This window comes from Mesocricetus auratus, unplaced genomic scaffold (assembly GCF_017639785.1).
Source record: "Mesocricetus auratus isolate SY011 unplaced genomic scaffold, BCM_Maur_2.0 Super-Scaffold_100013, whole genome shotgun sequence".
Classification (NCBI taxonomy): domain Eukaryota; kingdom Metazoa; phylum Chordata; class Mammalia; order Rodentia; family Cricetidae; genus Mesocricetus; species Mesocricetus auratus.
The window spans coordinates 6,832,426-6,855,269 of record NW_024429196.1 but is presented as its reverse complement, the minus strand read 5'-3'; the positions used below and the strand labels follow the sequence as shown (position 1 = coordinate 6,855,269).

At 49.4% G+C, this 22,844-nt stretch overlaps 1 protein-coding gene across 1 annotated transcript in view; it reads left to right on the top strand.

Moving 5' to 3' along the window:
- Window positions 1–22,844, top strand: part of Galnt2 (polypeptide N-acetylgalactosaminyltransferase 2) — a 128,742-nt gene that overhangs the window by 103,208 nt on the left and 2,690 nt on the right. The window contains exons 7-15 of the mRNA XM_005064669.4: window positions 5,876–5,997; window positions 7,739–7,826; window positions 9,603–9,690; window positions 10,086–10,189; window positions 13,054–13,180; window positions 15,510–15,602; window positions 15,819–15,902; window positions 17,234–17,360; window positions 20,435–20,554. Coding sequence (XP_005064726.1) covers window positions 5,876–5,997; window positions 7,739–7,826; window positions 9,603–9,690; window positions 10,086–10,189; window positions 13,054–13,180; window positions 15,510–15,602; window positions 15,819–15,902; window positions 17,234–17,360; window positions 20,435–20,554 — 953 coding nt within the window. The remainder of the gene's footprint in view (window positions 1–5,875; window positions 5,998–7,738; window positions 7,827–9,602; window positions 9,691–10,085; window positions 10,190–13,053; window positions 13,181–15,509; window positions 15,603–15,818; window positions 15,903–17,233; window positions 17,361–20,434; window positions 20,555–22,844) is intronic.

The following is a 22,844-nucleotide window of genomic DNA, read 5'->3' as shown; positions in this document are numbered from 1 at the left end:
ACCCAGCCCGTGGAATGGTGCCACCCACTTTTGACCTGATCTTAGGAAATTCCCCTCAGACACACCCAGAGGTTTTTCCATGGTGGCTCTTAAGTCCTGTCAAGGTGACAATAAAGATTGACCATCACACCCTAGACTCCTGTGTCAGTGCTGCCCACCACGCTTGCTCCAGAGGGAGTCAGAGTGTTCTGAATGACATCTACTGTGGAAGAGTGTCATGAGCTTAAAGTCATAGGTCTGTGCACTTACAAAGTATATCGGTGGGGACATTAATTCGACAAGTGTCAGCAGAGCAGAGGGACCAAAGGCTGTGTGATGACATTCTTGGCTTTGAGGTTGGTAGGTTGTGACCTGCTGTAAATCTGCAGTCACCAGGATGATTGGTGACCTTGGTGCTGAGAGACAGGCCAGCGGGGCTGGAGAGATGGCTCCACAGTTAAGAACCCAGGTCCACCATAGAGGGCCTCACCCTCCCTGGGGATCGGAGTGGAGATTGGGTGGGGAACTGGGGGACCTGGTGGGGAGGGCGGGGAAGGAGGGGAGGGAGAGGGAGCTGGGATTAACATGTGAAACAAGATTGCTTCTAACCTAAATAAAAAATAATAATAATAAAAGAACCCAGGTCCTCTGCTCTTCCAGAGAACCCAGGTTCATCCACATGGCAGCTCATAGCTGTCTATAATTGCCAGTTTGAGGGGATCCAACATCCTATTCAGGTAGTAGGCATATGGTACACTGACTTAAATACAAAAAGACAAACCTTAACTGCCATGCACATTAAAATTAAATTAAAATTTAATAACAAACAAGAGGGACCAAGATAATTTTGGCTTGTGATCTGCAACATTGGAACTTCCCACGAAGTTCTAGTCAGTCAGGCAGTCTGCACGGCCTTCTACATAGACAGCTCCTTCAGGAGTTCCAGTTCCCTCCTCTCCTGGCCCAGTTGTAGCCACTTCAGGGGAACGACAGTTGTCTGTTTCTCTCCCTCCACCAGAACCAGCCAGTAGCCCTGTCCCAGCAGATGCAGGAAGGAAGTCACAGCGTAACTAATTGGAATTGTTTATATGTAAGGCCAACTTTTCAAACCACATTGCTATATATACACATTGGGGAAATTAGCTACTGTCTTTCACTCACGGCCAGACAAGTCCCATCAGTCTCTTGGCAGCAAAGGTTTAGAAAAAGCAGTAAGGCTTAGCCATGAGGAGTCCAATGTCTCCATGTTGCAGGCATGTGATATAATCACAGATTCAAGTTTGACAGCCTGCTGAAGGAGAACCGTCCCAAACAGGGAGAGAGAGCTGTCATTTCGTGTTGACGTGATGTTGCAAATGCCAGGCCTTCACCAGCTGCCAGTCTCATCTGTGTGGGCAGTTACGGAAAAGTCTGCCTTCCCACTGCAGGGTGTGGGAACTTCTCAGGGCGACTCAGGTGTGTGGCTGTTTTGCACTAACCCTCTTCCAGTTTCCAGCAGTCAGTGTGATAGCACTTTGTCAGTCCACTGTACGAGATTGTCATGGATCCAGGAGTGGCATTTGTATCCCTAATCAGTACAAACTCTTCCAGGTCCCCATGCAAAGCTACAGTCAAGACAGGAAAGTCTTTTTTAACTTTGTGTGTATGGATGTTTTTCCTGCATGTATGTCTGTATACCGCATTTGAGCTTGGTGCCTGCAGAGGTCAGAAGAGGGTGTCAGGTCTCCTGGAGCTGGACTTACAGGGAGTTGTGAGCCACCATGTGGGTGCTGTGAATCAAACCTAGGTCCTCTAGAAAAACAACCAGTGCTCTTAACTGCTGGGCCATCTCTCCAGCCCCCAGAATATTTTTTAAATGCACGTATTAAGCATTCAATATGTGCTTTACACTGCTAGACACCCGAGGGCACAAGGATAAGTATGTCAAGGCTATTATTCCTGCCCTTGGGGTGCTTGCATTTTAATTTTGAAAATAAATATGAATGTGAAACTATAATGCAGTTGCTTGAAATTGTAGGGCAGCATCAGTAAGTATATGGAGGGCTCAGTGAGTGGTGACATCAGTCAGAAAGTGCTCACTCAGCAGACACAAAGGAAATGAGGCTCTGTAGAGAAGGACAGCCTTCAGTTGGGGCCCAAGAATAACTAGGTAAGAAGGCATCTCATGAGAAAGGCACAGAGACAAGCAACAGAAGGCTCCCTGCACTCAAATCAGGGCAGTGCCTGAGCCCACTACTACCCAAAGCCAAGGTCACAACCATACCACACAGATGGTGAGGTCATCCTCACCCTGAACAGGTCAATCAAAGAGCATCTGATCCCCGAGTTCTTCCCCAAACAACCTACCAAATAACTGGTTTCTATCTTTTTCACCCTACTCTCCTACCTAAAAAGGGAGGTCAGCAAGGGGTCAGAAAAGAAGCAGGAAGAGTAGGGAGGGTAGGGGAAGAAAGAATTACTGGTAAATCACTTTAGCTAGCCAGAGCGCTTGTGTCTACTCAGAACAGTGCATCTAAATGTTAGCCCTTGCGTTGTTTTATCTAAGGCACTTCCTTTGTAAGAGCCGTGCCTTTTGGCTATTTCTGGGACATTGGGAAGCCAGATCATGGCCTGTGTGGAACAGCAGCATGTGTGACACTGAGCAGAAAAACTCATGAAGCTCAGATGCATGACAAAGCACACCGTTGTCAAGCCCAGTGTGTGAACCCTGGCACAAATGACAGTTAATTAGCAGCTGGGGGTTGGTGCCACTGTCCATAAGCCCTGGGAGTCCCCAGTCTCCCTCCCCTCCCATCCTGTCCCATGTATCATTGCTGTCACCTCTCTTCTAGTAGGTTGTAAATCCCATAATGCAATGTTAGAAATGTCTCCTTAGGCCCTCAGTTACTGTTTACAGAAATGAAAAGAGTAGAGAGGTAGACTGAGGCTCTGCCCCAAGTCTGCTGCTGCCTTCTGCATGCTCACACTTGTGTCCGTGGTGTTTGCCCTTTGGCTCAGATAGTTCCTTTCAGTACTCTCCAATCAGCTTCACTATCTTTCTCCTTTAGTAGTAAGGGTGTTTTCTCAGCCAAGAGTTCTGACTTGACTGTGAGTTTCTCTTTCACCCTTTAGAATGTTGTTGCAGGGTCTCTCTCTGTCTTCTATTTTTCTTTTCTCTCCCCCACCCATATGTACCTTCAGAGGCCAGAAGAGGACACCAGATTCCCTAGAGCTGGAATTACACATGATTGACATCTGGCTGACATGGGTGCTGGGAGCAGAACTCCAGTCTCCTGAAAGAACAGAGGATGCTTTTAACCGCTGATCTGTTTTCCCACCTGTTTTCCTTTCAGAACATTGTCATAATGCATCGTCATCCCATGCATGTGACAGGTCATTGGCACCTGCTGCCTTCCTGAGTCTTTATTGGTGTCTCTGCAGCCAAATTTGATTCACCTAGCCCTCATTTTCTTTATATTTATCCTGCTTTGGGTTTGTCAAAGTCCTTTTGAATATAGAGTTGATATTTTCCACAGATTTAGAAAATGATTGGCCATCATATCTTTAGGTGCAATCTGGTGTCATTCTTCAATGCTGACTGAATGTAACCATATTCTCTCAGTCACTTAATGCCTTTTGCGCCTCATATTTTTGTCTTCAATTTCCTGGGTGATCTATTTCTGTTGACGGTCTTCAAGTTCCCTGGTCCTCCTGCCAGCTCTCTTCTGCCTTGAAGATCACTCAGTGAGATTTTCATTGGAGATAGTTTCATTTTTGGAATACCCATTTAACTCTTCTTACAGTTTCCATTTCTCTTCTGAGATTTCCCACTTGTTCACTCAGTACAGCCATCATTTCCCATGAGTTCTTGAACATAGTAATAGCCATTTTTAAATCTTCATCTTTGAATTCCAACATCTGAGTCATCTCAGGGTGACTTTCAATTGAGGCTTGTTTTACTCCCCCCTTGGGTGCGGCTCACATTCTCTTATTCTTTCTCTCGTCTACTGATGTTTCACTGTACGATGGATGTTCTGAATGATGTATTGTAGCTATTCTGAGTCATTTCACTTTTCTCCAAAGATATTAGCCTTTGATATTCAGGGAAGTGCAATCACCAACTGTGTTCTTCACTTCTGAGATGAAATACCTAGAAAGAGAAACTTAAAGGGGGGAAAGGGTTATTTTGGCTCATAGCTTCAGGCTTTAAATCATTGTCATTTGGGCCTGAGGTCAGGTCAGCACCACAGAGTAGAAGACTGTGGTGGAGCAGGGTTTCTCACCTCATGGCAGTCAGAAAGAGATAGGGTCTGGGAAGATGTCTATACCCTTCTAGTGACCCATTTCCTCCAGCTAGGCCCCTCTACTTCCCACCATCGCCATCTCCCATAGTGCCACATGATGAGTTTGACATCAGTGGATTAGTCACTGATAAGTCTGGAAGCCGTACAGCTCACTTACCTCTTAGCTGGGGACAAAGGCTTCAGCATGTTAGCTTTTGCAGGGTGCAGGTGAACTTAATATCCAAGTCACACACTGGCTAAAGACCTCAGACTTACACGTGATGTGTAGGTGCTTCTCTGTACATCTTGTTCAGACAAGTGCATTTTGGGTAGATCCTTATTCACAAAACAATTGTATTCTAAATGTGATCCTTTTGTAATTTCTGTAGAGGACAGAGATGTTTCCCAAACTTTGTTTACTTGACAAGGTTCAAATTCCAAAACCCTGTGTCCACTGGAGAAAGCAGCTGAGATCTGGCTACTCTGGCCATTGTTCTCGAGCTGTCTGCTCCTGTGGCTACCAAAGCCAGGAGTTGGCCATAGGCGTCAGTGGCTTGTCATCAGATTTATGGCCTTTCTTGTTTTCCTTTCCAGCCACTCTAGAAGTCCTGCGCTTGGTTCCCTGTGTCTCAAGCTGGAAGGACTGTGCTGCAGGACGTGGGATGGGACTTTGGGAAGTGAGGGCAAGCCCGTGTATGCTGGGTGTCACTCTACAATTCCCTTTTCAACATTGAGTCCCCTCGAGTTTCTTCCGGAGTGACTTCTGAGAAGCCCTTTCAAACAGTTTCCGCTTAGGACTAGCTCCACAGTTATAGCCATTACCTGAGTGAGCGGGTATGACTTGGAGTTGGACATCTTGTCTTTTTTTCCCTGATGTAACATGAAGTTAATGTCTTAGTGTTTATGTTGCTATGAAGAGCAACATGACCACTCCAGCTCTTAAAAAGGAAAACGTTTAATTGGGGCTGGCTTATAGTTTTATAGGTTTAGTCCATTATCATCAGGACATGGCAGTGTGCAGGCAGACATGGTACCAGAGAAGGAATTAAGAGTTCTACATCTGGATCAGTAAGCAGAAGAAGGGCACTATATCCCACACTGGGCATAGCTTGAGCATATGAGACCCCAAAGCCTGCCCCACAGTGACACACTTCCACCAACAAGGCCACACCTACTCCAACAAGGCCACACCTCCTAATAGTGCCACTCCCTATGGGCCAAGCAGTTCAACATATGAATCTATGGGAACCATTCCTATTCAAACCACTGTAATAAGATTCATCAAAGATCCATCTTGTTACTGTAAAAAGAACTTAACGCACTCACCCTTGCTCATCATGAGGGGTCATCCAGTCCAGGTGTAGAGTGTCATAACAGCAAAATGCTCTCAAGTCATGCCTTGGGTATTTTGCTAAGGGTAACTTCCATTAGATGAAGGCCTTTCTCGGGGACAGTAGACTTAGGAAAGGCCTTTCCCATCATCTGATGAGCTATTGGAAGTCCTGCTGGGAATCTGTCCCAGTGACCACAGAGCAGTGCTGTTATGTCCACAGCTGAACAGTGCTGCTGGCCATGCCAGGAAGGCTGTCAGGTGGAGCTCTCTCCCCTCATGCACCTTGAACTTACCTTCCCAGGTCTGATGCGCTCTCGAGTCCGGGGTGCCGATGCTGCGCAGGCCAAGGTTCTGACCTTCCTGGACAGTCACTGCGAGTGCAACGAGCGATGGCTGGAACCGCTGCTGGAGCGGGTTGCTGAGGTGAGCCTCGGTCACACGGAGGGTGCCGCACACACTGGCTGTGGGGTTTCTTGACCCTGGGAAGGATGTTGATGTCGGGTTGGTACAGAACAGTCACTTTGCCCCAGGAAGATAGGTTCCCTGAAGCTGGCAGGAGCCTGGGAAGAAGTGGTCTGTCACGGGGGAGGACTGGGGTGGCTGCAGTGGCAGTCCTTGACTCTGGTAAGGGCAGACTACCCACCAGTTCCAGGCCTACAAGGAGAAGCAAACTGATTGCCACAGTGCCCTTGGTGGGCTGGTCAGCTGATCTCGGGCACATTCTGCCTTCTGGAAGCATCACCACTGGTATTGTGTTTAGCCTAGTGTTATTTTTCTTGCCTTCTTCTTGTCTTATTGACTTTCTTTCCTGGCTGCTATGAAAGTGCTTTCCTGGGGGCAATGAAACAAACGTAATGAAAGAACAGAGAAAGAACACATTTCTGCCTGCCACATAGCACGAGAAGCAATAGGCAACAAGTTGCAAAATACTAAGTGACCAAAAGCTGCAGGATCTCTATCTCTGCCCTTTACTGGGCTCAGATGGCACACAAGGTGCTTTCCCTCATCTGATAAATGAGGAAACTGGGTTTCAGGGAACTTCAGTAACATCCAGAACCATACGTGTGGTAGGGTTGCTGTGTGGGCTCCACTGAACCCTTGACTGTGCCCTGCCTTACACGGTCATCCGTGTCACACAGCCCATCCTAGTGTCTCAACCCCACAGCTTCTCACCCTGTTGGGCCATCACACTAGAAAGCAGAGCTAGGGCTAACTTCCCTCCACGTCAGAGAGTCATGGGGTTGCCAGCTCAAGGGATGTCACAGTCCCCTCTCCCCTCCCCCAGCCCCCATAGCTGAGGAAGGAGTGGGCCAAGATGATGGGTTCTTGTCATGTCTTCTCAGCCGAAGGAATGTGAAGCAGATGAGGGCCAGCCTTTCGGGGCCAGCTTGATAGGAGGGGTAGGGTGGCAACACAGGCTGCTGCTCTGTTTTCCGTGGCCCAGAGTTTATTTCCCGTTAACCTGCAAGCAGGCAGGGCGGGCCTTGGAACACCCATGGAGAGATGAAGAGTGCCAAGCTCGCCATCCTGTTGCTGAACTGGTTTTGAGTCTGTCTTCAGCTAACAATACTCCCTGTGACTCAGAGCCCACACACCCTCTCTTTTATGAACTGTCAGCATGAGGCAGAGCTGAATTTGAAGGTCCGAGGAAGTCCAAGGCCTTGTGTTTGGTCTCAGCAGAGTGGCATGAAAAAAGGGGTCAGTGGAAGGTAGGGGTGTCGGGTGGAATCACATTGGAGTTGAGTTAGGATCTGAAATCTCCAGGCAGTTGCTGTGGAGGTGAGGGCCTCCACCTCTCTTGCCATCTGTACCCAGAAGTCATTCCTGACTTCATATTGTAGGCACTTCAGCCATGAGTTCATTCCTGAGCCACACTGGTGCATCCCATGAGAGGATGGCCGGCAGAGAGTCGCTGAGCTCAGCTTGTGTGACACTGAAGTCTACACAAGGTTGACATGTAGGAGTTGACTCAGGGCCACTGCACAGCCTGGGCCTTTAGCTGGGAGAAGTAGCAAAAGTGTCCAGGCCTCAGCTGCCCTCTCTCATGCCACCACCCCTACCCATTTTGCAACAGTGATATCTAATGGGAAGGCCTGTTGGGATGGTGGCTTTTGCTTTGCTGGGGTCATAACAAGTGTTCTTTCCTTCCTTTGTCCCTGCTCAGGACAGGACCCGGGTTGTATCCCCCATTATTGATGTCATTAACATGGACAACTTCCAGTATGTGGGTGCCTCTGCTGACCTCAAGGGTGGTAGGTGTCAGCTGTGATTGGTCTACCTGCTGGCTTGTTCTGTCTTGCTAGGTTCCTGACCACTGCTGTCCTGTGGTCAGCAGTGACATTGACAGCTGAGTTCACATTATAGTGTGGGCTCTGACTGCTACCTCACAGAAGGTACTGGCCCTGCTTCCCTGGCAGAAACACCAGCCCCACCCACCATCCTGTTATCCCATTCCTGTCTCTCCTGGAGCTGTTACTCCTAAAGCTAGTGGAATGTGCTGTCCCTGCAGATGGAAGCAGAGGAGCCTCTACCTCTGATGGGCTGGGCTGAGAGGTTCCAGTACTGCTACCAGCAAGAGTCAGAGCCTTAGACACTGCATAGAGCTGCAGGGTGGGCCTGGAACCTGTGTTCGTGTCCTCTGCCTGTTCCAGCCCTTCCTCTTATAGCCTATATACCCAGCCAGCTTGCTACCCTACCAGCTTGTTGCCCTGGAGTCCTGCCATCCTGCTGCTGGCCCCCTTACTGTCCGCCCACCAGGCACCAATCCTACCTTTGTGCTCAGCCCGGATGCTGGCCCTTCCTCCCCAGCCATCCAGCCACAGCCTGCTTCCCCACCGTGTAGCCTTTGTTTCTGTGAATGGACCAGCATCTTGTAGGGCCACACAGCTTACAGATGTTACCTTCTGGTTGCCCTCCAGGAACCTAAGAGAATTTTGTCCAAGATTCTCCTTTGCTTCATAAGAATTGTTGCGGCTCCAGTGCTTGCAGGTGGGAGGGAGACTAGTTAGACAAGACTGAAGTCATTGCTACACACAGATGGAGCAGGTCATACTGTCCCCCAATCTAGCAGCCCACTCCCCCTAACTCCACAAATAGCAAGGAGTAGGGTGGAAAACAGCTTCTCTCCCCTCCCCCACTGTTAGCTAAGCTGGCCTAGAACCTAAGATCCTCTTGCCTTAGCAGTCCTCATGAGTGCTGGGATTACAGGCCTGTACCATCACCCCACAGCATTCAGCCTGTAAGATCTTATGTCCGGCCCTAGAAGGTCCTGTGCAGGCCTGGAGAGCCATGGGTCCCATGGAAGCACTATGTGCTCCACTGTTTCTGAGAGCCAGTTGTGATTTATCTAGCTTGTCCCTTGATCCCCAATCTTGTGTGCACAGCCCTTGTAGGTACAGTGGCATCTCACACAGATACCAGTTCTCATATTTCACACTTGTTCTAATACATTTTAATGTTAGAAAATCCAAGCCAGTGATGACATATGTCTGCAATCCAGCTCTCAGAGGGGCTGAGGCAGGAGGGCTGCTGTAAGACAACCTAGGCTACATAGCAATACCCTATGTCAAAATTAAGAGGTTAGAGGGGTAGGAAAGATGGTTCAGGGATAATGAACATGCACTGTACTTCGGAGGCTCTGAGTTCAATTCCTAGCACTCAAATCAGGCAACCTGTAACTCCAGCTCCAAGGATTACACCACTCTCCTCTGGACTCTGTGGGCACTTAACCCATGTGTACATAACCACACACAGGCACATAACCATATGTGTAGTTTGTTTTGGTTATTTAAAAAAAAAGAAAAAGCAGACCTGCTTTGGAGGGTTGAAAGGATTTCATTGTGCTCCATACCCACCCTGCCACCCATTTCCCTGGCCTACCCCAGGTGTTACCTTGCCTCCTCATCCTCTTTGATTTGGTTGGTTGGTTGGCAAGAGTCCACATGTGCTTATTGTCATGCTACTAGGGTGGGACAGCCAGGTGTGAGAGACTCTGTCTCCTCATTGCTGTTTCTTTTCTGGGTCGGCAGGTTTTGACTGGAACTTGGTATTCAAATGGGATTACATGACGCCGGAGCAGAGGAGATCCCGGCAGGGGAACCCAGTCGCCCCTATAAAGTAAGTGCGGTATATTGCAAATGCCTTCCTTGGGCAATGTGCTTCCAGGATACTGGGGCTCTGTGCCTCCCACCCTCTGAGTCCCTGGCCTCCCCTCAAGGCCAACATCTGCCACCAGGTCATACAGTGAGGAAATTTTAGGTCCTTTCCCCGTCGCTTGCTTACAAGGCATCTCTGCTGGCTCCGTGTTGTCTCCTGTCTATGATGTAGTGTTTTCTGTAGCAGAGTGGAACTGTGTGCTATGGCCTTAAGTGTTACTTCTGTGGTGACCTCATAAATTGAGGCACATGAAAGCTGAGGGTTCCAGTGGAGAATGATGACTCCACAGAGCAGAGCAGAGGACCAATGCCAGCCCATGGTGTGAGTCTAACTATACCCTTGCTCTCCCTCTGCAGAACCCCTATGATCGCTGGTGGCCTGTTTGTGATGGACAAGCTCTATTTTGAAGAGCTGGGGAAGTACGACATGATGATGGATGTGTGGGGAGGAGAGAACCTGGGTATGTACAACCCTCTGGCCTCAAGTCCACTAATGTCACCGTGGTGAAGTGCGGGAGGCAGGGTGGCATGTTAGCAGTTAGGGAGGCCATTCAGTGGGCACACCAGCCCCTGAACTCCCATATATGGGTGCACATACTCTGACCACACGGATGACAGGAAGATGTGTTCCTGGTGTCAAGGGGGAAGAGACTAAAGTTTAGGTCATCCCTGCACAGACACCAGGTTCTGTCCCATCCTTTGATCTGGGAGTTCAGAATATATGCCTTTAAAACTGGAGAGAGATGGCTGTTTCCAGGGCTCCAGTTAACTGTGTGGAATGGTAATGGGGTCGGGTGGCTGCTGGGCTGGCCAATGGTAATCATGCATGTCACATAAATGGGCCCTGAGTTCAGATCCTTCTTCACTACTTTTTTTTTTTTTAATGACCCATGGAGGTCGTGTTTGCCTGGAAATGAGACATGGTCATTTTACAGGTGGTGGTCTACATAGGCAGCTGTATTGACTGTCTTGAGTGACAGATGAAAAGACTCTAGTCAGCTTGTCTGGGGTTTGTTTCTTGTTTTACTTGAAGCCTTTGATCTCAAATGCTTGTCATTCAGAGATAACTCCCCTCACGTTGAGAGTTTAGTTTCTTTTGTTCTTACACAGGTGTGCCCTGGGAGGAAAGGGGACAAGGAGAGGGAGGGAAAGTGACACTACTGTCACTTTGAGTAGTTTTTCTTGTGACAGAGACTTTGATAGTTTCTGTTGGCTTAAAAGAACACTTCAGCTAGTCTGTCGTTAGGATGTGTCTTTTGAAGTTGGAGTTGGTGGAGACGTTTCATCTGGTAGGACGCCTCTGCCCAGCATGATGAAAAGCTCCATGGTGTAGGAAAGGGAGGGGTCATGAGTCGTCTCTTTCCCATGTTTCAGTGTGATGTTGCTCTTGGGTGGGCTTGGGTGAAGTTTTGTGAGCAAGAAAGGCTTTAAGTTAGTGAACCTGAAAGGCCCCTGAGCCTCTTGGCATTATAGGTTCCAGGGACTAGAGCCACCCAGTGGGGCAAGGTGTCATGAGCCCCAGAGGCCACATCTCAGGAACTGGTATGATTCTGAGAGCACAGATTGACAGTCTTACTCAGCCAGCCTCTTGTGTGTCACCCTACAGAGGTTGATTTATATCTAAGGTGACCTGGCCTGGAGCCCAGAGAGAGGAGAGCATAGGTTTGGTGTCATGGGCTCTTGTTATATTCTACTTGATAAACTGAGGGGTTGGGGAAGGCAAGACCCTTGAGTGGAAACCCTTCCCTTCTAGGAGGTCTGGTGTCCTCTGGTTCCTGGCAGGTGCCCCCTGGGGACACTTGGAGGCTGAACAGAGGGTTTGAGCAGGATTACCAGGCTTCTGTAGAGCTTTGCTGAGTGCCACACAGACTGCTGGCAGCTAACAATCCATGTAGGTTTGGTGGCTCTAATGTTGGGAGAAGGAGAGAGAGGATGCCTGAGAAACATCACAGCCATGCCTTCCATGTATGCTCACATGACAAGACTGCCTGTTTTCCTGGCCTACAATATCTTATGTAGGAAGCATCTGCAAAAGGGCAAAGGTGAGCTTTGGGATAGAGCTGTCCTTTATGCATGGTGCTGTTTGGATGGGTACACTGTGCTTCCAGTACCATAAAGGAGAGGCCTATGGGAGGCATACTCCATGCCCGGGGTCCGTAGGCCAACAGCAGAGTGAGGATGCCCAGGACTCATGTGAAGTCACGGTTGAAAGGAACTGTCATGTGCTCAGCCTTGAAGTAGCCTATCTGGCCTCCAGGTTGTCCCTTGGTAGCTCAGCACATGCCCTGCCCAGAATGCTCACTGTTGAGTCTTGGTATAGGCACATTCATAGGAGTTTTCCTTCTGAGATAGGGTCTTACTCAAAGTTTTGTTGGATGCTAGAAAAGTTGAGAACAACCCCCTGCATCCATTCAGGTGGGGTTGGCCTTACAATGGAAGGGGATTGGTTAATGGAATCTGTTCTTTCCAAGGGAATTACTCCTATGACTTTAGCTTGCCCTCCTCTCCCTCCACTCCCAGGCAGGACTTCAGACAGCACTGACCAAGTGACATTCAGACTCCCAGCACTGCTGCCACGTTAGCATTCTGCTCTAGAAGATTTAGGTCTCCACTAGCTTTACAGTTTGCAAAGATCCCACCTTATTTTTTTTTTTTTTTTTTTTGCTGTTCCCTTCAGAGGCTATGCTGGTTCTGTATATTTCTCATCATACCAGCATGTGCCGAAGGGGCCAATGGCCTAGAGAGAAGCTCGTTCTTACATGGTGTCTTTCAGAGTGGCACTTGTTGGTTTTCCTGTTTAAACTTAGTTGTCTTGCTAAGGCTAGGGGACTGTCCCTGGCCTCTACCTGAGGAACTTGGTTGGGACTTGAACCTGCTGATACATGAGGGCAATAGGCAAGGCTTCTCCCCCTGTCCCAAAGAAAAGCCCAATGCATCCTGATATTTGGTTAGTTTCCAGTAAATAATGTGGAGGATCATGGTCTGTGCACTCATCTCCAGTTGACAGCTACGGTGCTACTGGAAAGCACGTAGTCTTGGTCTAGGAGACATCTGCTTTCAGACCAAGAATCTTCCTTTGGAGATGTCTGGTCCAGTGTTTTCCATGCATATTTAATTTTGGGTGTGCTGTGGAATTGGCCTATCTGGAATGCATCCAGCGTTTTCTCTATAAAAAGTTCCAGATCGGTTTCTGGAGAAGTAGCCCCTCATCAGTTTCCCTCGGCAATTGAAAGTGAACTATGGTAGGTGGCTAGGTCAGGGGTAGCTGTTCCATGGAGACAGCAGCTATGACAGACTGATGGTTGCCCAATTTTCTTTTTATCAGAGATCTCATTCCGAGTGTGGCAGTGCGGTGGCAGCCTTGAGATCATTCCATGTAGCCGTGTGGGGCATGTGTTCCGGAAGCAGCACCCCTACACGTTCCCAGGTGGCAGTGGCACTGTCTTTGCCCGGTAAGTAGTGAGAGGCCAGACCAGCTGTCTGCTGTCTGCTCACAAGACACCCTGGAGCTGTGTGGGGACAATGTCCTTTGACAGGCATGGCCCCCAAGCTCAGAAAAGGCGCAGTAGCCGGTGTGCAAGCGGGTATTCCAGTGAGAAAACAAACTGTCTCGCTGTGCTCGATGGAGGTCTCAGAAAGGCACCATGGCAGCGAGGGGTGCAGATGTGGCCACTAAAGGTGGGGTGGCAGGGGAGTTAGCACTGGGGCACCAGGGAAAGACTACCATGTGATAGTCACAAAAACGTACACAAATATCTCAAAGGGGCAACTGGTTCGCGGTGCAGGTAAGAACAGTACTGTGTTCTTTCTTCACATGCTGCAGTAACAAGTGCATTGTTGCCTAACTGTCCTGATGGCAACCTATCTGGAGCCAAGGTGTCCACCCCTGCCAAGGGCTGTCCTGGTGCTCCACATAATAAAGGGTAAGAGAGGAGGAGGGACATAGGAACAGCCCAAGTCTTGTGACAGTAGAGCCCCATGGCCTGGCCACTGCTTGAAGCTCCTGCCTCTTGGTGTCACTTCAATACAACTAAATTTCAGCATGAGTTCTGAAGGGGTAGACATTGAAACCATATCAGAAGGCAAGTCACTGCACTCCAGCCAGAAGACATCGTGGCTCATAACTGATTAGTGATTGGCAATAGATGTTAGTAGATTTTTCCGGGGAATCTTTTCCAGTTCTAACATGGGAGCAGACACCTTTAATCCCAGTGCTCAGAAGGCAGAAGCAGGTGGACATTTGTGAGTTTGAGATCAGCCAAGGTTACATAGTGAGGCCCTGTCTAAACAAAAAAAAAAAAAAAAAAACTGAGTCAGACCTCATGGGGGCAGTGTGGAATTAGACCTTAGGGAATAGACAGCAAAGCCTGTAAGCCAGACAAGATGTTTCTAATGCTCATCTGGTCAGCACCAGGGGGAAATGCAATTGGGCTAACTGGGACAGGCAGAGGGTCAGGTTTGACAGGTTAAACACACACAGAGCTCCCTGTGGAGATGGCACAGGATCTGCTGGGCTGCTGAGGTGGGGTCAGACACAGGGGAACATCGGTGCTAGAGTCTGCAGGATGTTTCAGAGGGTTCTGCCCATGGTCACTTGCCTATGTTTCTGGACGGGCGGCCATGTCATGTCAAGAGGCCTCTCACTGCATGGCAGAGGAGCAGTGAGGGCAAATTCAGCATGCCTCCACCCCTCCCCCACCTTTCACCACATCCAACAATGGCACAATTCTGTGACTCTTCCCAAGGATATGGTCAGAGCCTTGATCTAATCATTTCTGTTCCTTACAGACACACCTAGAGACCCAGAGTGGTTTCATCATCTGGGCACGTCTCAGTGAACAAACCTACATGTCTGTGAGTGTGCACTCCACAACCACTCATCAGTGTTATTAGGTTTTTCACTGTATAGTATGAAGTGAGGACATTTTCACATATATTACATTTCTGATTATCAATCGACCTTGAGGTGACTTTCCGGGGTTAGCACCAGGAGTAGGAGGATGGGCACATTTACATCTCCTCTCAGCAGCAGCTGTCTGGCCCTTCCCCCATCAAGGAACAACAGGAATATTTATCACTTTATGGGGAAGATGGAGGCCCCACATGGAGATGGATTCGTAATTACAACTCAGACAGTGTGACAGGTTCAGCATTTAAAAGGCTTTACTGCAGAGAAAAGGCTTTAACCTGCAGGGTGACCACTGCCTGCCTGCTGTGCTCATTTAGGAAGAGCATGATAGGCCATGTTTCATCTAGCAGAAGGTCTGCTGGTGTCTGTGCTTACAGTGGCCCTTCCTAAGTGTCATGGCTGCAGGCTTTCTTCATGAACCAGGGGAACCCCACATCTGGGATATGATGTCCGCACCTCTTGATGCTGTCAGTTCTAATCTGCACATGACTTCCCTCAGCCAGGTCCAGCTTCACTCTCCCCGTATGCTAGTGGAGCTGCATCCGCTCATGCTGTGCAAGGCTGGGGCGACTGGAGTCTCCTGCTGTGGCCTCCACTAGGGGCTCCTTCTCCGTGGCACAGCAGGGATTTCGTCTCGGCACACGTTTGCACTGTCCTTGCAACTTCTGCCTGGGGATATCCTGTGCTGTAGAGATTGATGGTGGTTCCATGGGCTTAAACTGAGTACCCTCCCACAGACCCTGTGCTAGCTGCCGCTGCACCATGCCACACCCGTGGGCACGGTCCTTATTCACACTTCAGCGGACATGCGCAGCCAGGTGATCTGGGGAAAGGATGGAGGCGACAGCTCAGGAAGCTGATTTTGTTTTCAGGAACACCCGACGGGCAGCTGAGGTCTGGATGGATGAATACAAAAACTTCTACTATGCAGCAGTGCCTTCTGCCCGGAATGTGCCCTATGGAAAGTGAGTGCTTCCTGCGTGCTCCTTCTAGTGGGTATGTTGGGAGCACGTGGGGTAGCTTGCTGTGTCATCAGGGCCTCTGCTCTTTGCCAGCAAGGCCCTGGTGGGAGTTGAGCAGGTCATAGGCACCAGAGCTGGACAGTCCAATGCATGCCATACCACCTAGACCACATTAGTCTCCCCAGAATTCAGAACTGAATGTATCTCCCTTTCCTCCAGTATTCAGAGCAGGCTGGAGCTCAGGAAAAAGCTGGGCTGCAAGCCCTTCAAGTGGTACCTGGACAATGTCTACCCAGAGCTAAGGTAAGTCCTGGGGCCCGAGTGCATATTGCGAAGGCTGAGGGACAAAGATGAATAGAGGCTGCAGAGGCCTCATGCTTGCTCCGAGACTGGAAGCTGCTACCAGGGAGACCATGTGGTCCCACCACCACAGATGCCCACAGACTCGACTCTCTTGCAGAGTTATCCTTGTCTGTAAGAGCCTGGGAGAATCCCAAAGCACCCCTGATTTGGTTTGTTCCCTATTATTTATTTATTTATTTATTTATTTATTTATTTATTTATGGTTTGGGTTTTGGTTTTTCCGAGACAGGGTTTCTCTGTGGCTTTGGAGCCTGTCCTGGAACTCCGCTCTTGTAGACCAAGCTGGCCTCAAACTCAGAGATCCACCTGCTTCTGCCTCCCATGTGCTGGGATTAAAGGTGTGCTTTGTCCCCTATTAAGAGGTAGACCAGCGAGGCAGAGGCTGTCTCCCTGTGAGTACACTGTCTCCAGGAGTTTAGTCTGCTCCCCTGTCCTCTCCCCACAGCACCCTTCAGCTGTCCCTGCCTTCTTAGCGAGTGTAGGATAGGGTTAGCAATGATGGCGTCTCACCTCCTACTGGAGAGTGAATGACAGAAACTCTCCGCTGAGCCTTGCCTCAGCATCACTACCCCGTAACCCGTCAGGATCTGTATCCTAGGGGCTGCAATAGCCCAGTAGGACCAGTGGGCCTCTGGCAACAGGTGCTGCCAGGTCATTCTCATCTTCAAGGGCCCACCCATTTAATCATTACCACACAGGAGAGCCAGTTAAGGATTAGAGTATGGCCCTTACTCAGGCAACCACAGTCTCTGGAAGGTGAGGCCAAGGTTTTGTCCCCTTCCTAAGCACACCACACTTACCATACAGCCTATCTGTTTTTGTACCTTGGACCACTTAAATCCTCACAGGCTGTGCCCTACTGGGCAAGGTCTCGGTCCGTTTGAGAAATACAAAGAACCGGACTTGACACCTGGGAGTGACTTTTTAGGGGACATCCAGCAAACCAAAACCAACCTGTTATACAGCTTCCATTCACAGTTTTTATCATTTTGAGATAGGGTCTCTCACACTGTAGCCCAGGCTGACCTCAAACTCTCAGAGACATCCTCCTTCAGCCTTCTGAATGTTGGAATTACAGGCATGTGCCATCATGCCTGGCCCACTTATAGTCCTAGGAACCCAGAGGCTGTAGCCATATCATGTCAGGGTGTGACAGGAAGCTGTTCTCTGTTTCTGTTGCCTAATTTGAGACTGTGTGTGTGCAGAGGGGCGGTGACAGGAAGTACAGAGTTGCAGAGGAGCCCTTGACTTTCACAGTGAATACCTTTCAGGGTTCCAGACCACCAGGACATAGCTTTTGGGGCCTTGCAGCAGGGAACCAACTGCCTGGACACATTGGGACACTTTGCTGATGGAGTCGTTGGAATTTATGAGTGTCACAACGCTGGAGGAAACCAGGTAAGTGGGCAAAATGCTTGCACCTGCAGGTCCAGAATCCTCAGCTGGAAGCCTTAGACTGCTGCGGAAAGCCCTGGCCCTGCCATCAACCTCAGAATCAGTTGAGATGCTGCAGTATTGAATGACACCTTGAGCTGCTTATCTGCTTTGTGCTGTGCTGCAGTGGTGAGGGACACATGGGTAGAAGGTGACATCAGCACCTGTTACTCAGGCTGACTTCAGTCGTCACCCCTGCTGTAGCCACTCCCACGGTACCAGACCTGTATCTGTACCCGTGTTTGTCCCTGCTTAGCAGGAACTTCGCTCCAGCCTTTTCAAGTTGAGGACAGTGCCTGATGGTGAAGTCCAGAAGGTGCTGGGCTCTGATCCTTGGCAGGCTTGATGATTGGCACAGTTTGCCACTCATCCTGGGATGCCTCACCCCGCAGACCCAACTGGGGTCCATGACCCCCTCCCCATTGCTGTCCATGGACGCATGTGCTTGCTAGAAATGTAGAACTGCAGTCAACAGCCGCCCGTGCACAGGAGCTCTTACGATGTGCCTACTGTGACTTGAGTCTTCAGTTCTATTAAATCTGCCGAATTTAAATTCAGGCTGTCACATGTGTTGCTGGTGGCTAGCACTCCAGTGCTTGGAGGGGACCCAGAGGCAAAGATGACACCAGCAGTCCCTCCCATGACTGAGTCCTCTCTGGGTTAATGGCGAGTGGAGCTTTTCGGGTAAAGAGAAGCTGTGTGGCACTTGCAGCATGGTTGGGGCTCTGTTTCCTGCTTTCCAGCTCAGCCTCAGCAGCACACAGGAAATGAGAGCATTAATGGTCACACTTTTTAAGGATGGCAACTCATAAAAGCATCTCTTAAATGCTTTACAAATTCAGGTTGCTCAAGGACCCAGCACACAGGTGGCCGGCTCGGCTGCTTGCACAGGCAAATCAGATTTTTGGAGTTCAGGGTGTTGTCCTTCTTAAAGTAATGAAGTACACAGTACCCTCATGTGATCTTCCTGGCCAGCCATCGGCCTCCCAGCATCTTCCCACACTTGTCATATGAAGACAGTCTAGACCCTCAGTGCTCAGAGGTTCCCGTGACTCTGATGGCCACAAACAAGCGTGTCTCCAGCTGTCGCCCACATGTAGGTGTGGTGGACATGGAGTGGAAGTGGCAAAGGTTCCTGGACTTCCACATCCTAGAGCTGCAGTATACCGGGGACACCTAGCTGCATCTCCACACCCTGGACACGTCTGGAACCAAGCGCATTGGATAAATAGCAGACAAACTATGTATGAGTTACTTTTCACTGTGGTGGCAAAATATTTAACAGCTTAAGAGAGAAAGGGTTTCTTGTGTTCACACCTAGTGTCTGGAAGCAGACAGGAAGTGAGGTCAGACTACAGAAGGGCTGACCCCCAATGACTCAAAGTCCGGTTACTTCCTGCTAATGTACAGTGACACAGAGCAAACACACCCATCTCAAGGCAGGAATAGAGACAAGGAAAGATCACACCAAAGCCCCAGACCACTCTGCCCCCGGGCTCACTTGCTCTTCTTTCCCCAACCCCTCTGTCCTGAGCCCCTCCCTCATCTCTCCCCCCCCGTACTTCTACCTTCCCAGCCCCTCCCCCACACCTTCTGCACTTGTCAAGGAGTCAGGAGACTGCGCGTCCCAGTGAAAGCCCTGAAATACAAGTTGTCCCCTTTGTGTTTCAGCGTCTTGCTGCCACCATACTACTTGTACATTGATAGCGAGGCTTCTCTGGTGACTGTTGTCACCCTGTCCTTGTGACCTCAAAAAGAACAGGCAATTTTTGTAGCACTTACAGAATACATCATGCATCTTCTGTTTTCCCCACTGAGGGACACAGGTCAGTGGCACCAGAGGAAAGTCGAGAAGCCCCAGGGCTGGGGCAGCTCAGTATCACCATGGGATGCTGGGCTGACTGGCACCTCCAATTCTGAATCCTGGAGGCCCTGTGCAGGTGACTGTCCCCTTAAATGGATCAGGGTCTTAAGTGACTTTAGGAAACCCTACCTTCTGGCCCTACACAGAACCTTCTGCCTAGCCACAGCCACATGTAACTATGTCACTCCCTCTGTCCCCAGTCTTCCATGCTTCTACATGATCTTGTTGAGCATTCAGAGAGGTGATTGACAGCCTTGCCCTCTGTGTGCACAGGCATGTACATGTGTTTGAATTGTTAAAAGCACAGGCAAGACTGTTTAAATGCACTCTGACCCAGTTTTCTTGTTCTCGGAGTAGACATACGAAACCCTCATGCAGTTCTTGTGAAAGGCTTGAGAAAGCTTGGCATATATATATATATATCATCCAGTTAGAGGGAGCCATACTATGTGTTGACATGTAGATTGTTCCAGCAGAGTGAGGGGACTTCGTGAGGATAGGAAGCAGGTTCCTGCAGACTTCATCCCTGTAGGTATTTGCTGAAAGCTAGAATACGTCATTTATAGTTTTCACAAATTCAACCTACATTCATAAATCTGTTTCCAAACCAGAGCCATTCCAAAACCTTGTGGGAGCAATTGTGGGTGAGAGCAGGACAGTTGACCCTGGTCTCTGGCTTGCACTTGGAGCTAAAAATACGTAATACGGTTAGTCTTGTTTACTCTGCTAGGTAACTTTTCTTGGTGATTTTTTTAGTCACATTTCTGATGTGGTTCATTTTGTCACTATATTAATGCCTTTTCTTCTTGCTCTAACCAAATACTTGACAGAAACAACTTGAGGGTAGGATTATTTTGGCTCCTGGATTGAGAATACAGTCAGTCCATCGTGACTGGGGTGGCTTGCCAGCATGCATGGCTTGCAGCTGAGGCTGCAGGAGTGTGAAGTTCCACAGCCTTCCAGAACAGAGTCACCAGCTGGGGCCCACATGTTCAAACACATTTGCCACCAAAACATAACAGTTCTCAAGGCGAGCTTAGCAGTCGGGTGGTGTAGATTTGCGCCTCAGTTGGGGGCAGCTGGCTACCTCTGAATTAGCCCTGGGGTCCTGACTCAAGTGTCCCAAATGATAGCACTTTGACTTGAGGCATGCCTCTTGACTGCTCTCTCCTAGGAATGGGCCTTGACCAAGGAGAAGTCGGTGAAGCACATGGACCTATGCCTTACTGTGGTAGACCGTTCGCCTGGCTCGCTCATCAGGCTGCAGGGGTGCCGGGAGAATGACAGCAGACAGGTACCTCACTCGGGAACAAGGTGGCACAGCTCCCAGGCTTTCATGGGGTTCAGTGACAAGGGCCCCGGGCTTATCCACCTCACACCTCAGGTCCAGTTGCTGTCATCCAAACCCTGGAGGTCTCATGTCACAGTGTTCAAGTTTCATTTCCTTCCTCGCACCACTGAGCGTTTTATGTGAAATTGTGTGATTTTTTTTAAGAAAAACTTTTTTTAACAAAAACATTACTTGTTTTTCCTGCTTAACATTACAAAATCCTAATCTGACAGGCTCATCAGATGAACCAGCCTTGCAAGCGCACAGACTCAGCAGTAGAGTCACCCACATTCCACAGAAAGTGGGCTTTAGGGCTTTAAATCTGATCCTCTCCATGGCTAGCCATATGTAGTATGACATTTTCCTGAAGTCCAGGGCCACAGCAGCCTCTGCAGCTCCCTGTCAGCCCATCGTAAAGGGAGCAGCAGCCCACCCACAATGCCTTGGGCTGCGTGGCTAAGCACCAGGAGGTGCATTTATGTCTTACTCGAGATCACAGTCTTAACCCTGGTGAGAGTTGAGGTGCCTCTCTGTTTATTGCTTCTAACATTGGGTCAGAGCTTACTGGAAGCCTTGGAAGCTGGTCTTGTCTAGCATATTCCCTGGGGATCTTGGACACACCACCTTTCTGAGCCCTAGGGTGATAATTGGCATTAGCAACAGCAGTGCAGGCAGGCCCTTCTAGCCTACTGCAGGAGGAGGCAGCCAGTTTTCCCGCAGTCCCTCCCTAGAAGATGATGAATGGAGAAACAGAGGCATGTGGGCATGCCACAGCTGAGCCACTTTCCATCCACCTGATTTCCCGAAAAGCAACAGAGGCTCAATTTCCCCACCCACTACCTCTAGGGGTGGGGGCACAGCCATCATCCAGTTCCTGTTTAGATCTGAGGTGTCTGGGAAACGTTTACAAAGGGTCCTCTCTCCCCAGTCCATCTCCAAAGCGCTGCTCCCATCTCTAGGTCCCCTGTCCTTGTCTTCAGAATGCCAGCCTACCCTGTGCTCACTCTAAACAGAGATATCTCTCGGTGGAGTTGTACAACTTGAGCCATACCCTATAGGAGAAGGTTGTGAATGCTGAGCAGGGAAAACCACTGTCCCCTGCACCCAAACACCTAGAACTCATCCAGGCTGGCATGGAGGATAGTTTCTGGCCACAGTTCAAGTGCCCTTGAGGTGTCTGTGGCATAAGGCAGTGCTAAAGAGAAAGAAAGAAAACAAGTCATTACTATAAGAGTTGATAAGAACACCTACGCCATTGTTATTCTTGGGGTCCTTAACTGAGCTTCTAAGACAGGGAAGGGTATATACTTGGTCCTTCTGTGTGGCGAGTACAGCCTCAGGCCTCGCCTTGTCGGGGTGTGGGGGAACGGCTTCAGTAAATCCACTGTGCTTACATCCCATCAGATAGCTACTAGCGCTGAGGACCACCCTCCAGGGACATCTGTGACTTCATTATTTTCTTAGCACCCTCTATCTAGTTGATGCTTCAACACATGACAGACAGGGTCCCCCCAGGAGCCAGAGTCAGATTCTGTTCACTCCACACTCTTGGTCAGGCAGCGCAAAGGACTTGGCAGACCCAAGCACGCTCTCCATGTCAGTGCAGGGGACATGAGAAAACTGACATCATCAAGGACAAGGAGGGAGTGAGAAGGTGGAGAGCCTCTCTCAGGCCGTGATTGCCCTTGGTTCCCACTGTTGGCACAGAATCGGAGTAAGCAGTGGAAAGGAGAGAGGCGCTCCCATCACCCATGCTTTGAGGGTCAGCCTCCTGTTGTGGATTGTGCTTTACAGCTTCCCCACCCCCGTGAGAGTCGGCTCCTTGGCATGTCTCAGTGTGGTGCTTTACCGTGTGACCAGTGAGAACACTGGGTTTCCAGGCACACGTGTGTGTGTGTGTGTGTGTGTGTGTGTGTGTGTGTGTGTGTGTGTGTGTGTGCGTGCATTTGCACAGTCGAAAGGGGAGAGGAGGAGTGAGAATATTTAATTCCACAGTGTCAGTAGAATTTTCAGAAATACTTAACTCCAAGGAACTTCAGTGCATGCATAAAAAAATTAATTAGGGCCATAGTCCTTGTTAATGAAAGAGGAGCTGTGGGGAGAAAAAGAAAAGTGTTATTTAGACAAAAACATAAATGTTTAAATAGAATGTTTACATTACTTGCTAAACAATAGGACAAGGGCACCTCAGAAGTCTTTGTGCCTGGCAGAGTGGGTTGGTGAACTTGCTGGCTATGGTTGGTTCTAGTGTGCT